Consider the following 16,079-nt stretch of genomic DNA (forward strand, 5'->3'; position numbering starts at 1 on the left):
GTTTTATACCACAGGCACCTGACGATATGTATTTTTCTCATAATAAAAATATATATGTATATATACCCTGCCTTAAAATACATTAGGTGGAGGGTGTATATTTATATTTTTTATTTTGAGAAAAATATACATAATTTAACATTTTTTGTAATGTAGGACCAGAGACATATGTATGACTGCTACTCGGAACAAATTAGCTTCTTGTAACTTGCTACTAGCCTAGGTACTGGCAACAAAAAGTAAGAAAAGTTAGTTTGTAGTAAGGTGCTAGGATATTTTTTAAAAGTTAGCTACGAGATGAAATAAAAGCTGGCTACTAGAAAATAGTTACTATAGTAACTGGCAAACCTGTTTTTTCTCTCTTATTCAATGGTCAATTCATTCAATTGCTTCTTTGGCAATTTATATTTAATTCAATATACAAAGTCTTTATGATATGTAAAAAAATGTCAGAAATATTTCAATATTAAAAGAATGAGCAAATCAATCAAAATCATATATCTTGACAATTAAACAATTATCCCTTTTAGTGTAAATATTTACATGTAGAACAATTTTAACAAGATCTTGGACTTTCGGTAGGATGTAACATCTTTTCATTGCGTCAAAAAAATTAAATATGACGCTGGTTTCAAGTGAAATATGCACCGATTTCGTACTCAAAAGCCAGACAAATCTTGTTTATTTCAAAGAGCCATATGGCTGAATGCCCAGCAATGAAATAGACAGGCCTACGTCACAATGCTGTTTAACACAACTACCCAAGTCCAAGCTCCTGTTAGAATGGTTCTAACTATGTATTTATAAAAAGGGAGAATGGAAAAACTAGGCCGAGTGATGTTCAGGTTGCCTAAGTTTAGTTTCAGTAGGATCCAAAAAAAGATGACAGACTTGACCTGACTTTGCTGAGAAAATAAGTAAGTCAGCATTGATTAAACTGATACCATTACTTGACATAACATTGTCTGTTTGACTGTGTGAAAATTTCGCGGACATCATGTATATGCAAGAGAAAACTCCTTCCTTATCAATATCGACTATAGTCAATTATAGCAAATCTCACTGGTTGTCTGCGTTGGGTACAACATGACGTAACAATATGACTACGTCTGCGTTGGGTATATCATGACGTAACAATATGACTACGTCTAACGTTTATGACATCACAATGCTTGTTCAGTAATACTGAGCTCGGGTTCTCATCGACAACACTATGGGCTTGTTTCAGAGCTGTTTAGCTAAAAACAACGAACCGAGAATGGTACCGGTTGTGAAAGAGGAGATGGAGACGTATGAAAAGGTGATCCGTGCATTGGTAACTGAGGACATGACGGAAAAGAGGGGTGGGGTGGCATTTGACCTTACCTTTATCTCAGAAAAGCCCCCAACGATGCCATCACCAAAAGTGTTAAAGAACAAGAAAGAGGATTTTAAAAAGTGAAAGGGTAGGTACACAAATTTATTCCATAATCATACGTAAGTTGAAAAAAAATCTTTATGATAACAATGAGGGATTCATTTTTACCCAAATTTGTTTAATTAGAATCGTAAAAGTCAAGAAAACACCCTGGCTGAGAAACAGAAAATGGCATAGCAGATAAGAGATGAGCCTCGCGTCCAGATCAAGAGAGAGAGAGAGAGAGACTGAAATAAGTTGCGCACAAAGGAGTAAAGAAATTGTAAAAACATGCAAACAATGGCGCTGAATAATTCAATGAATGCGATGGATAATTATTTATTCTTTTCCATGCGCATTTATAAATTAAAAAAAAAACATCATTTCCTCGACCACGATAGAAGTTGCAAAAACTGAACGAAATTTAGTTATCACGTGCACACTTCAGTTTGAATAATTGAAACAAGGAAACTAGAGTTCATTTCCTTAATGAAATCTGTTTTGCAGATTTAATTGAGTGTTATCCAATTTAGAGCATTAATTGTTTACTCTGAAAAATGTTGGTACTCTTGGATGTATTATGGTATTTTCACGCTTCCTTGTGAACAACTAGATCGCAAAAAAAAGCCCGATCGCTTTACCACAACGAAAAATCGTTTACATGTATCGGAATTTTGATTCCCAGAAGGTAGTCTTATTCATTATTTATATAAATATTCAATAAATATATTAATATGTTGTTTTGCGTTTGCTTTCTTTGTCCAATATGTACATGTAGTTTTCTAAAGTTTATCTACCATATATAATTCCCGTCTTTTTTTCTCCATTTTGTTGGGGCCGATTCGATGATGTATACTAACGGAAAAAGAAAATGTGCATTATTTAATACTGTGGTTTCATTAATATTCAAGGGTATCAATTTTCGTGGATTAAGTGAAAATCACAGTTTCAAGGATACATAAATTCGTGGCGAATGCCCTATCAATATAAAATGTTGATAAAAATTGCACTTCAATGAACATTTAATTTCATGGATCAACTTAACAACGAAATCCACGAAAATTGGTATTCAACGGATATTGATGAAACCACAGTATATGAAAAAACATTTAAAAATTACAATGAACAAATTTTATTTTTTGTAATACTGTTAACACATGTATTCGTAACAACATCTCATAACACATTAATGTCAACGTCGAATAACGTCAATTTCAGCACACTCGAAAGTCACTGTTATATGAAATTGAATTAACAAAATTAATCATGAGTGTGACCACCATTTGTGTTCACGCATGCTTGACAGCGACGCCTCATTGATGCCACTAAAGTGTTCATAAATGCTTGAGGGATGTTGTTCCAGATGTTGGTTAAAGCCTGGCCTAAATCAGCCAATATCACTGGCTGATTTGGTAAACGGCGTAAACGTCTTTCCATTTCATCCCAGACGTGCTCGATCGGCGACAAATCGGAGGAAACAGCTGGCCAAGGCAAGACATCGACATTCTGTTGAACAAACAAGTCCCTGACTACACGTGCAACGTGTGGCCTTGCGTTGTCTTGCTGCAGAGTGATGTGATTTTGATGTCTCTGTATGAAGGGTATCACATGACGCTGAATAATTTCATCTCGATAGCGTACGCCGGTGAGATTTCCATTGACAATTTGTAGAGGGGTCCTTCCACGTGCTGATATTCCATCCCACACCATAACGCCACTTCCACCAAATTGTCGACGTTGCACAACACAAGCGTCCTGGTAACGCTCCCCTACGCGACGATACACCCTACAACGACCGTCACTGCTATCCAAATGAAATGTGGATTCATCAGTGAACAGAATATTGGCCCAGCCCTGTATTCTGAATCGCAGATGTCATGTGCACCACGCTAGTCTGGAGATACGATGACGTTGAAGCAGTACTGGGCGCACCGCTGGACGTCTTGGTCTGATGTTTTGCTCGCGCAGACGATTACGCACAGTTCTTGGACTAATTGGTCGAAGCCCTGGAATGCTACGGACAGTCAAACTTTTTTTGTGAACGAAATCACTTTAGTTTCAACAAAATTTACCCCTATGTCATGCCACGACTCAACGAAAACCAGCGCGTAACCGTGCTGTTGGGATGCTGCAAGCTGGAATGGCACAAAATACTGTAGCAAGACACTTTGGAGTTCATCGGAACACCATCCAGTCATTATGGAGACGTTTTCAACAATCTGCAGGCAACACTCGGGATCTATGGGTCGCCGTTTTAATATTTTTGAGGTATTTTCTGATATCAGAAAATGATTTTTTGATATCAAGAATTCGAATTTCTGATATCAGGAAATGATTTTTTGATATCAGAAATTCGAATTCTTGATATCAGAAAATACGATCCATTTTCTGATATCAAAAAATCGATTTTCTGATATCAAAAAATCATTTTCTGATATCAGAAATTCGATTTTTGATATCAGAAAATGATTTTTTGATATCAGAAATTGAAAATGATTTTTTGATATCAAGAATTATATTTTCTGATATCAGAAATTCAAAGAATATGGCGAATAAATTTCCTGTAAAGGATTCGTTTAAACTTTTTTTGTGAACGAATCCTTTACAGCAGTATTGGCCTGTAAAACTCGCGCGTACAAATTCTTCAATAAACAACCAATCTGATTAAAATAAGATCTTTGATCCGCTCTGACAAATTCGATGTCGCTACAGGTGCTCACTAACCACGAAAAAGTCCGTGCACCCAACGGTTACCATCCGATACTGTCAAAAACATTACCACTATCGATTGTTTACATTTTTTAAATACAAACAATAGATATAGAAAAATTATGCTAAATTTTATAAACAATGCAGTTTCTTTTTTCCGCTAGTATATATTGTTAAATATAATAATTATACATGGTTATCATTTTTCTACGAACTAAAGATATCTCTTTCAATAACAATTATAAAAGCCTGTGCGAATCTAGAAATGTTTCATGGGGTCCGACGGATAATTTGATATCCCCCGAGGGGGGGGGGGGGGGGGTCCCAAGGCCAAACATTTCCACTATTTTAAATACAGGCGGTCTGCTTTCGTTCCCACTCCTGCAGAAACCCCGTAGTGTAATGTCATATCAAATTCCAAACAAGAAACGCTAACAAAAACCCCCATATAAACATTAATGATCAAACGAACAATTAATGTATATATATTTACACATTTTTCTCGAGCTCTACCAGGAGCTTCGAATCAAATTATCACACACGCACTCGCGTGAAAAGGAAAACTGTACAATCTCCAACTCCAGAATAGATACCCGTATATACAAAAAGATATTGTTCCAATTACGATATTTTAAACTTAATCATAAAAATAATCCCTTGTTCACAACTTTAAAAAGCAGTATTAGATTAAGCCAAACAAACCCTCCATCGTATTTCTTTCTGCAAATGTGCAAGGAATGACTAAATATTATCTCACAGGCACTCGAGGCATGGACGGCCCCCCTTAATTTCACATTTTTAATATTTTAATGTTTTAATAAAAAAAAAACTGAGGCCGATACTCACTTTCTTCCAATAAATATACATTGTGGTTCGCATATTATTTTATAGAAAATGAAACCAGTTTGACTCTGAGCTTCTTTTTTTGAAGTGTCAATCGAAGAGCGCTTTTTTAAAAACAAGCTTAAAACGATGAATAAGTTACATTATCGATAAAGTATCATGCATATAAAAATATATACAAGATGGTTGGGGTCCATACCCCACGTGCCTGTGAAATATCAGACATACATAATTATGTAATTGTGTTTTAAACTACTGATGGTACAGAATCACCGAATGAAATCTTGAATCTCTGGACATTTCTTATATACTTAGTTTCGTTTAGCTTGGCAGGTATTTAGCAATTCCTAGTACTTACTTCAATTTATATCTCTTCAGATGAAATATTATTGAAAGCCCTAATTAATTGAAACATTAATGATCGTCTTCTACTTTTATGGGAAGACGAATCATTGGATGATTCACTCAACCCCATGTACCTTTCCAACAATTTTATAGAACAAGGGAGCTTAGGATCAAATTTGAATATAACTGTCAAATGTATATTCATGAACTTTTGTGCAATAATGTGTATTTTAATATCTACGTGCTTACAATTATGATGATAATTGTATTATTTTCATAAATACAACGGTAAATGGAATTAAACATATACGAAGGTTTCATTCACATTTCAATCCAATTTAAAAAATCAAGAAAGAATGATAAAATTTGACAGGTTTGAATACAAAATAACAAGATATGACGTCATAATTTATTTTTAGTCTATCAAATCACAAAAATAACACTGCTGCAACAGCACAAATAGTCTATTTATCAAATACATGTACAATATTTCTGTTGAGTAGTACAGCGCACTCCAGCTGAAAAAGGTGTTTGTACATATGGAAAGGAATAAGTTGCCATCGGCACAAACTCAAGGTCAAACACTTTCTATTGCTGTTGAAGGATTCTTAAACGATAGGTTTCATATCTATGATATTTGAAATGCAGTCCATCATTACAGAATATTCAATCAGTATTGTTTACAGAAGAAAATGACCAGCTAAAAATTCAATCTTTTTAAGTGAAATCTATGCAGGTTTACAGTATTATGCACCCAAACAGATACAGTACATGCACTACATGTATACATGTATAAAGACCTGAACAACACAACCCATGCCTATTAAAAGATATAAACAAGAATAACAAAATATCAATTTCATAGATTCCTTCAAAAAGCACTGAGGCAGTTGACTAGAGCATAGAATATTTAAGTCTCATCTAACTGCCAGTTTTACTTAAAGATTTTCTCCTGTTATATCCAGTTTAAAGTATGTATCACTGTAATTCATGTACCAGCTGTTTCTTTATGACTGCCGTGGTAACCATAAGGATGTGCTCTATTGTACTGGTGAGAATGGAGTGGGTATCAAAATCCTTGACTTCATCTGGCGTATAAGAGGTACTGAAAAGAAAACCATGATCATATTCATTACTGATTTACATGTACTTCTTAGTCTATGGAAAGTACAATATGTTCTCCTAAATTTACATATATTTTGTTACCAGCTGTCATATCAATCTCCCATGGTAAACTATTTGTTAAGTCTACCACACCCTTACGGATCATGAGCCTGGTCCTGTCAGTCTTATTATATGGCAGCGAAACATGGAAAACAACAGAGTGGGACAAGAAAAAGATAAACACCTTTCAGAATAGATGCCCGAGAAAAATCCTAAGGGTAAGATGGCCAGATAAAATTTCAAAAGAAGAACTTTACATGAGAACAAAAACAACTTGAGTAAGCGACATCATACTTATGAGGAAATGGAATTAGATTGGCCATGTCCTATGAATGCAGAACAACAAAATTTGTACCACCGCACTGCCATGGCATCCAGAAGGAAGAAGGAAAGTAGGCCGACCAAAAACAACATGGCGCAGAACTACAGAGCAGGAAAGATCACAGCTGTGTATCCGGGCCTTATGTGCCAGCTGGCACGAAAAGGTTAGGTGAGGTGAGGTGAGAGGTGAAACTATTGGTTAAGTCTACCATACCCTTACGGATCAAGTTGAATATCTTTTTTAGAAAGGGATTGGATAATAAAAGATTCACTTTTACTTATTTAGACTTTCGTTGTTACGTTACTTTTATTTATATTTAAAGGTAAATAAAGTGGCAATAGCATCAATTTAAATTTTTAAAAATTTACAGTAAAAACTATATGAAATATCAAGCAAACAAATCCTACTTATTCCTAATGAAAACTGTACAAAATGCAGTGTGAAAAAATATGGAGAAACGCCTATAGCCTGAAAACACATAAGAAAAGAATTTATAATATGATTTCCCTTTGAACGAAACACAGAAGCCCACATAAATTACCCGGATACTTGAGCTAGGATACAAAATGTCCAATGACAGAAGTCCATTTACCTGTATAAGCCACACATTCATCCCATCCTGGCTTACTCCACGCCATTTCTCTTGTCTCCTTCCTGGTCTGTAGATCCTTATAACCTGTCAAATCAATGTATGCATGTAACATGATGTCGCTCACAAATTACAATTTAAAACAAGTATGTATTGCTTCAAAGTTATATAATTATTTACATCTACCAAGCATAATTCCCTCTTTTCTTATGGAAACTTATAGTTAATCCATATAGCTCTAATGAACAGCCAGACTGAAATCTACATGCCACGTTTATTGATTGGTCAAAATCTACAGCAAGGTAAGAAAAATCATGGACTGCACAAAAAAATCATGATGATGTCAGGCTCAATTTCTCATAGGAGACAATTTGGCTGTTTCTTTTCATGATAGTGCTGATGTAGATTAACAGTTCTTTAATGAATTTTACCTACTTCTTACAATCAATTTATTAATTTGTTAAAAGAAAGATGTAAATATAAACAATAAAATGCTTTCTTTGATGATTCATGTGGGTTGAGAAGATAGCCATCATTGCAGAAAATTTTACATAATCCGCTAAAGAGGGTTATGTATTTTTTTCTGCAATGTCACTATCTTCATATCCCACCAATTACCAAAGAAAGCATTTTATTGTTTAAATGTATGTAATCAAAGTACGGAAGTACTGACGGGAGTTGATTTTATCGATTATTATTTATCTTAAATTCAATGATATGTTATTTTGCTTGGCAAGTAGTTTATAATCTGTATTTGAATTACGCACATTTTTATAATATGAATTCTCGGACTTTTTCGACAAGAATTTCGAGAAAACCTCTTATGAATCATGTTGTCTAATATTTAAAAATAGAATTGATTTCATCAAACTATGTATCGATACTCGGAATAGTTCAAAAATTGTATGGATCCAACCAATAATGAACTCTAGTCTCGTTCAACCAGATGCTCGGCTGTCTCCGTAAATATCCGACAAGTAAGAGATACCAGGTCACGTGATAGCTTGATGATGCGACCTCTCACTATAGACTGACTCTCTGCTTGTTGGAGATGTACGGAGACAGCCGATGGTTGAATGAGACTATATTGAACTCTGGCGTAGGAATACATACAACTGCAAAAAACTCCTAAATTGCTCGTACTATTTAAAATCTGACTATTTTCAAGGTAATTATCAATAAGTTTACTTTAAAAAATTGCGTCAGCGTACATTACATCGAATCTATCGATTATTTTTAAGAACTAACTCTTGTCAGCGGTGATGATTTGTGCTTTGTTTGCCAGAGTAACTGCATAGGAGAGTTGATTAAAATCAACTCCTAAAAATTAATTGCTCTTATGCCAGCACTGCAGGAAAACACTTTTTAATTGTTCTAGAAATCAAAGTTATTGGAAATGTGTTTTTTTTACCCTTTTGTTTAAATGAATAAAGATTTATTTAAAAAGACTCTTACATGACATTAGCCTGCAGACTTAAAAACACTTCTTAATAATTTAAACTAAGCACTTCAATAAAAAAAAATTAGTATCTTGTATACAGACAGTGTATCATGAAGAAAGCCTATATATACGCGAAAGTTCCATACTGTATAATTTTTTTTCTACCAGGTATATCTGCAATGCCCATTTACTCTAATGGATTATCCATTATTTGAGGAGCATGATACTTTCACAAGCTTTAAATTACAAAACTTTTCATTTACATGCAAAATGTACTTTAGCAATAAATATATTTTAAATACATGTATTTCAATTTCAAACATAATATCAAAATTCCTTCAATATCTTCATAGAACAGTCAATTGTAATCACCTGATACTGAAATTAATACCTAACATGTACATTGAATTCATAAGAGGAAAACACTATACACTTTCCTGAAACTCCATAACTTCAGAGTGTTCTCTTAAAAGGGCATATACCTGTCAGGTTACAGAAGAGTTATCTTCACTGAGTAGCATTCAGGAAATAGTGAAAGAATGTGTATGAAGACATACCCCATAAATGATGTACAACATTTTGCTCTCCTATGTGGGTAAAAAATCCAGCAACTGGTTCATTGTTGCTTCGCCTGTGTTCTATACCTCGCTTCCTTAATGAACAAGACAAAGGCAATGCTCACTAAGGTATATAGATCAATAATGAATGTTAAATGCTGTATATTTGAGGCAAAGGCATCAAAATGCTGTCAAATTCAAGGTACCATACAACAAGTGAAGTTTTTGTCATAAAACCTTAGAGTATTTAATATGGATGCAGAGAAAGAAAATTATGGAAGGATAGAGAATCAAGAGTCTAAACATTCATGAAGGTTAGGAAATGACAGCATTTTAATAGGAATGTTAATACCGCCTGTGATGACAATGAGGTTTATGCACAGTGCATAGTGGAGTAAGTCTTAATCATTGACTCAAAAGATTCTGTTTCATTTGTAAGATGAAACAATACTGGTAATATACCTGTACACGTATAATTACTCTTTAGGTAAATATACATTCATAATACATGTAGTACCCTTTGGCATTCTAGCTGTGCACTGAATTTTTGATTATTTTAACACTTTCCTAAACATTTACAAGTCATATTTAAAGAAATACAGAAGTTTTATATTCAAGGGCAATTCTCAGGGACATTTATTGAATCTGTATGTATACAAATCTGGATTATCATACTACTTGTATTCATGGCATGTCATGATTCTGTGCATTTTCTAAAATTTCAGGAATTATTTTAAGACTTGCGACCTTAACGATTTTCATTAGTAATAAAAACAGGCAAGATGTGAAACAAAATTGAAATGCAGAAGTAGGAATTAGGCTGTAGTACAAAACTTTTACAACAAATACCAATAATAGTCCAAAAAACAAAACAACAAACTACCACACATCTAAGGTCTATCTGGGTAATGCCTGGTAGATAGACTTACCCCACATGTGGTGCACTGTGAATAAGTCACCTAGATCAGTGAACAGTCCACAGACTGCCACCTCATCATTATCCTGGCGGTATCGTAAACCTTTTGCCCTTCAAGAAAATTCTCTGTTACTAATTTGAAAATTATTCATTTGGGATAATCATCTAATTTGATAGTCTGTCCTGGATTCTTTGAATATCTTTTTCTGAATGTCATATTACCATATTTTGTAGTACCAGTAATTTAAATTCTATGCAGAGGGAAAATATGATAAATTCTGCATCTTATACAATAAATATGTATTTGAATTAATTTCACAATTGTATACAAGTTTTTGGGAGTCATAAGCAACAAGTTTTAATAATTTCTTGAACAAGTTTACCTTTTTTATCAACTAAATTTAATAAAATTACAGACACATATCGAATTAAAATTTATGTCACAAAGAGATAAAAGTTTAAACTTTTTCTTAAGACCTCAATATTGAAAAATTTTCTTAATGAAAATTGTTTCCAATACATATAGCGAAATAAACTTTAAAATCTCAGTACAGAAAATCTAGTTATCCTGCAGGTACCAGTAGGTTTTGTTTTTCTTATGCCAATAAGAATATCTTATAGCCACATATATTGCAGATTGCTATAAAAATCTTTTATACATTTTTTTGTTGTTATTGGGAATAAGGGTACCAATCAAGTTGTTCACAGAGTTTCAAAGGCAAAATCTTGCTTCAAACATAATAGTTATTAAGTCTTTTTTTTTTAATGGCAAGAGGTTATATGACAAAGAAGCTGTTTATTTATTAACCAGGAAAGACTATATACCAGTAAGTGAATTAATATTGTTTAAACATGTTTATAAACAGTAATCTTGCCAAATGTAAATCATATATCCAATGGTGTGAGATTAAGAATAAAACTATACTAACCAGCAATTTGACCACTCAATCATTGATCCTGGCTGAAAATTTTAAAAACAGTGAATATGCATTTAGGAAATTAAAATAGGTAATACAAAGCTGACTCAAAAACTACTGCTATCTTGCTTGTTAACCACATTCAATATCTATGGTAAAGTATTTAAATCATGTACTAATTTCTTTACATGTATTATCAATAATTCAGCAATTTAGTATTTCTAGGAAATGCAGAATTTTATGAATTGATCTTTCAAAAAAAAAAAAATACAAAGTACATGTATATATTGCTTTTCCTACCTTTAGTGTGTAGCTTCTCATTTCATAGATATTTTTTCCTTCTCTTGGTACTGGTGCTGGCCAGAAATTAAAAGGAAGAAGAATCTGATTCTTTCTGTATCGAAGCATTTTGTTCCTGCTTGTTCGAAAGTTTATAAAATCCTGTTAATGAAAAAAACTTAATTGTTGAATTCATCTTCTAATCCAGTATTTCTAATGAAGATCTATAAAAATGTATTTTCTTCAGAAAGACAAACAAATGGATCACAATCACAAGTGTCTCTGTTAAACGCCTTAATTTTTTAACTTTGTGCATGATGACAATTTTACCATTATGTCAAATGTAAACTACAGTAGTATGTACATCTTAATCTATCAAAATGTTTTACAATGCATTACAAATTTATTATATAATATACTAGAAAGTGAGATTTGGGAATCAATGAAATACAGTATTAACAAGGCAAAAAAAAAGGATTTTCTAATAACAAATCAGCAACCCTTCATGATCAAATCATACTTGCTTTTCTGGTGCTGGAAATAGACAATTATTAATGGCATCTTACAAAAACTAAAACTCCAGTCAACTGGACAAAATAAAAGCGGCTGTCCTTTTAATCCAGTTACCTGGTCAGTCCTGTAGATTTCCGTCGCATTATTTAAAACCGGATACCCTCCTTTGTATTCCCAAATATGAACTGAAACAATATAACATTGGTAGCACGGACATTTTTGCCTACTCAACTAAGCAGCCGAAGAATCAGATAATGAGAGAGCAAATTAGGGAGAAAAACAATTCAGTCAGAAAAAAAGGTGATGAAAGTATTGAGAATATTTTGGGCTTTTTAGGTCTGTGGTTTATTTGCTAAGATAAGAGGCCCAGGGGCCACATCGCTCACCTGAGAAACAATAGCCATAGCTGATCAGAAAAGCTTTAAACCATTGTTAGAGTATTAAATACAAAATATCTAGACAACTTAGTAATAGTAGAATATATCTTGTTTGTAAAAAATTTCAAATTTTTCTACACATATTCTCAAGTTAAAATTGAAAATTTTTCTATATATATTCCAAAGTAAAAATTCAACTCCATTGTGAGAGGATTTTTTTTTTTTTGCCAAATGGTTTTTGAGAGGATTTTTAAAGATTTTCCTCAATATACTCTTCTGTAAATTTCCAAACCCCCCCCCCCCCCCCCACCACCACCAACTTCCATTGTGGCCCAATCCTACCCCCTGGGATCATGATTTACACAAACTTTAATCTACATTAACTGAGGATGCTTTCACACAAGTTACAGCTCTTGTTAAATGGTGTCTGGGAAGATTTTTTAAAAAAAATTCTTTATAACCATATGTTAAAATTTGACTCCCATTGTGGCCCCACCATACCTCTGAGGATACTTCCACACAAATTACTGGTTTCCAAATGAATTGCTTTTTTTCTCTACATATTATTTTTCCTATACATGTATAAAAATTACACACCCCTCCATGTGGCCCTACCTCCGTGGATCATGATTTGAACACCACTTGAAGATGCTTCCAAACAAGTTACAGATTTTGGTCCCAATTGGTTTTTGAGAGGATTTTAAAATATTTCTTCTCTTTTCTCTATATATTCGTATGTAAAAATTTGACCCCATCCTACTACCAGGGATCAAGACTTGAACAAACTTGAATCTACACTACCTAAGGATGCTTCCACACAAGTTACATATTTTCTGGCTTATTGGTTATTGAGAAAAAAAATCTCTCTCTCTATATATATACATGTATATATTCCTGCATAACAATTTGACCCCACACCCCAGGGGTCATTATTTGAACAACTTAAATCTATACTACCTGAGGATACTTCCACACAAGTTACATATTTTCTGGTCCAATGGTTTTTGGTAGAAATTTTTTACAGATTTTTCTCTAGTATGTACTACTAAGTAAAATTTTGGATGAATCCCTTTAAAGGGACTTGGTCATTTATTTGAACAAACTAAAATGCCCTTTCCCCAAGGATGCTCTGTGCCAAGTTTAGTTTAAATTGGCCCAGTGGTTCTGCAGAAAATGAAAATGTGAAATGTTTATGAAATACAACAACAATGACAACAACAGACAACGGACATATTTTGATAGGAAAAGTTCACTTGAGCCTTCGGCTCAGGTAAGCTATTAAAAAAAAAGAAATTGGATTTCCAGCTACTTACTTGCTTCATCTTGATCTCCAATTTCCACTGTGAAACTGCCAATCAAATGAGCACCTGTTTTCTTTTCATGCATCAGTTCTTGAAATTTAGAGCTGTTGAAAATATTCTTTAGTTAAAAGGTTTTTGTTTCAGATTATTTAACTCTTTTAATATTACTTGTGAAAAGTTGGCAATTGTATTGTGAACTAATGAAAATCAAGCACATTTCACATTACATTAATCTTTTATTTGGTCTTAAGGTGGCTCACTTACACTACACCGTGAAATATTGTTTCAAAGCAGCAGAAAATTACTTGATTATGATAGATATCATAATGGATAAGAATTATTTAAGTATGATAGGCAAAGAATATGCAATTTTGGATGAAAAATTACATTTTCAAAAATTTAATTCAGTTAACATGAACAAAGGCTCCAGGCTGATTCGATGATCTGAGGTTCAGAAGCCCAATACTTTAGTTTAACCACTGAGCTACGACGATATACAACCAAATCGAAAGATTTAAACAATTTAACAAAACATTTAAATCGCCATCTTGTGACGTAGTGTCTTAAAAAGTATAAGTGTAGGTGTAGTGAGGTACCTTAATAGTTTTGATTTTTTAACATTTTAAAACATTTCCTCCAATGTTATTCTATTTGAGGATTTGAAAAATATCTTACAATTGTTTTAAATATTCTTCCATATCTTCAGGCTTCACAGCATGAACTGAAACATATAAACAGGAGGATAGACATACAATTTAATTAATACATGCATTTCATACCCATGCATGTATAAAACACATCAGTTCATTTCAGAATTAATCTTAAAGTTCAATGGATAAATACATATACACTGACTACACAGTGCTACATTCAAGATTGCAGCAGATAATAAAGTTACTAGGCTAGATATATCTAAGTTGTATTGAATGCAAAGTACAAACTAGCCCTTGTTATGGCAAGCTAGCATATTGCTCAAGATCATATAGGCTAGCTACTCAGAGTTATGTAGATGTAATGATCCTGAACACAGCCAACAAGTCAGAAGGCAGTAAAAATTGAACACATCTGAATGCCATTAAAATTCATTATAGGAATACACAGACTTACACTGGATTTCATACACATTCTCCTTATCTGACAGCTGGCTCGAGTGAGATTCCTTTTGAATTTCATATGGTCCAAAGTCTGATTTATCAAAAATTGACTTGATAAACTGAACCTGCCTTGTTGCAAAAGATTTTTTTTCACCATCATCTTGTAATACAGGTGATGTTGAAAGGCATCTGTAAATAAATCAGTTATATTCATAAGATGCCCATTAAATAAAGTATAGTACATTTAATGCACGTTTGTTTTTTAGCCATACACCAGAGCAAGTTCAGCAGAGCAGGTGCTCGCGAGCACTTCTAAAATTTGTGTTATATTGGTAAAGGGATTTATGGCAAGTGCTTGTAACCTTTTCAAATTTGTGTTATTGGTAAAGGGAATTTTGGCACGTGCTTGCAACCCCTTCTGATGAACATGCCTCTGACTTTGGAATAACATTTCCGAGTTTGCTTTGAAAGTGGCTCATGGGAGGCTACCAGTTTCAGCAAACAACCTTCACTACAATCAATATCGTTGACCATCAAATAATTAAAGAGATGTTCTACATAAAGGGACAAAATGTCAAAAACAACATCATCCTTATGCATGTCATTGAAACACTGGAGCAAACTAAACTTTTGGCATTTTGTGCAGGACAAAGCATATAGAAAAATATTAATTCATATTGGAGCAAGCAAGATATCCTTTGAATTAACTTTCAATAAAAGACATTGCAGCACACTTTGGATTAAATTTTAAAAATTAAAGAATCAGAAGTCACTGTCAGGGCTACTATAACAAGTTAAAATTTATATTTTTCATTGATTACGTTTCCAGATCTTCATATCAACAGTTATCTACATAGTATTCCAAACCTTTGTGATACGAAGGATGCTACGCGTGTCTTATTTCTGAGAGCAAAGCCCGCGGTACTCCGCAAAACTCTCGCCATAACCGGAGTGTTCATGTTTCCATTACCTCGCTCTCAAACCGAAAGTTGAAGGTCAAAGCGGCATTCGACAAACTTCGGCTTCAAGACGTTCGGCAAAAGGAACTTTATAGCTGAGACTAAATTATAAATGTTTAAATATATAATTTATTTAAAATCACACATCATATTCATTTTTAATAAGATTTTTGTAGTATTTTTTAAAAATGATTTTTCAAGTTTTTATCATAAATACGCGAAAAGTACCAAATTTATCTATTTGTAGTCAGCATATTTTAACAAATACTAAAGAAGGCGACGTTTTTATCAGTACAATTTTTAGTATTTTCCCCCTTTTTTAATCTGAAATATAATGGCCAAAAAAGCCATTAATGG

At 33.4% G+C, this 16,079-nt stretch overlaps 1 protein-coding gene across 3 annotated transcripts; it reads right to left on the minus strand.

The window, feature by feature from the left end:
* Nucleotides 1-6,140: 6,140 nt before the first annotated feature.
* Nucleotides 6,141-15,788, minus strand: LOC105325973 (protein NipSnap). Of its 3 annotated transcripts, none has more exons than XM_011425791.4 (10): nucleotides 15,631-15,788; nucleotides 14,777-14,952; nucleotides 14,345-14,390; nucleotides 13,682-13,773; nucleotides 12,106-12,176; nucleotides 11,500-11,640; nucleotides 11,212-11,243; nucleotides 9,367-9,461; nucleotides 7,372-7,455; nucleotides 6,141-6,398 (listed from the first exon to the last, which is right to left on the minus strand). In XM_011425791.4, exons 1-10 carry the CDS (start codon nucleotides 15,720-15,722, stop codon nucleotides 6,334-6,336), a joined length of 894 nt encoding a protein of 297 aa, XP_011424093.2. In that variant the 5' UTR covers nucleotides 15,723-15,788; the 3' UTR covers nucleotides 6,141-6,333. The 3 variants fall into 3 exon arrangements, 2 of the variants coding, with proteins under 2 accessions (XP_011424093.2, XP_011424092.2); XM_011425790.4 differs by lacking the exon at nucleotides 9,367-9,461 and adding an exon at nucleotides 10,296-10,393 and having other exon boundaries at nucleotides 6,189-6,398; XR_002199349.3 differs by lacking the exon at nucleotides 6,141-6,398 and adding an exon at nucleotides 10,296-10,393.
* Between the last annotated feature and the right edge of the window lie 291 nt (nucleotides 15,789-16,079).

This window comes from Magallana gigas, chromosome 3 (assembly GCF_963853765.1).
Source record: "Magallana gigas chromosome 3, xbMagGiga1.1, whole genome shotgun sequence".
Lineage (NCBI taxonomy): Eukaryota > Metazoa > Mollusca > Bivalvia > Ostreida > Ostreidae > Magallana > Magallana gigas.

Excerpts from the sequence above, each read along its gene's own strand:
- LOC105325973 (XM_011425790.4), bottom strand. The coding sequence starts at position 15,722 with ATGAACACTCCGGTTATGGCGAGAGTTTTGCGGAGTACCGCGGGCTTT. Across the intron at positions 14,953-15,630 it reads GCATCCTTCGTATCACAAAG|ATGCCTTTCAACATCACCTG; the intron begins GTTTGGAATACT and ends ATTTATTTACAG. Across the intron at positions 6,399-7,371 it reads TGAATGTGTGGCTTATACAG|TACCTCTTATACGCCAGATG; the intron begins GTAAATGGACTT and ends TTTTCTTTTCAG.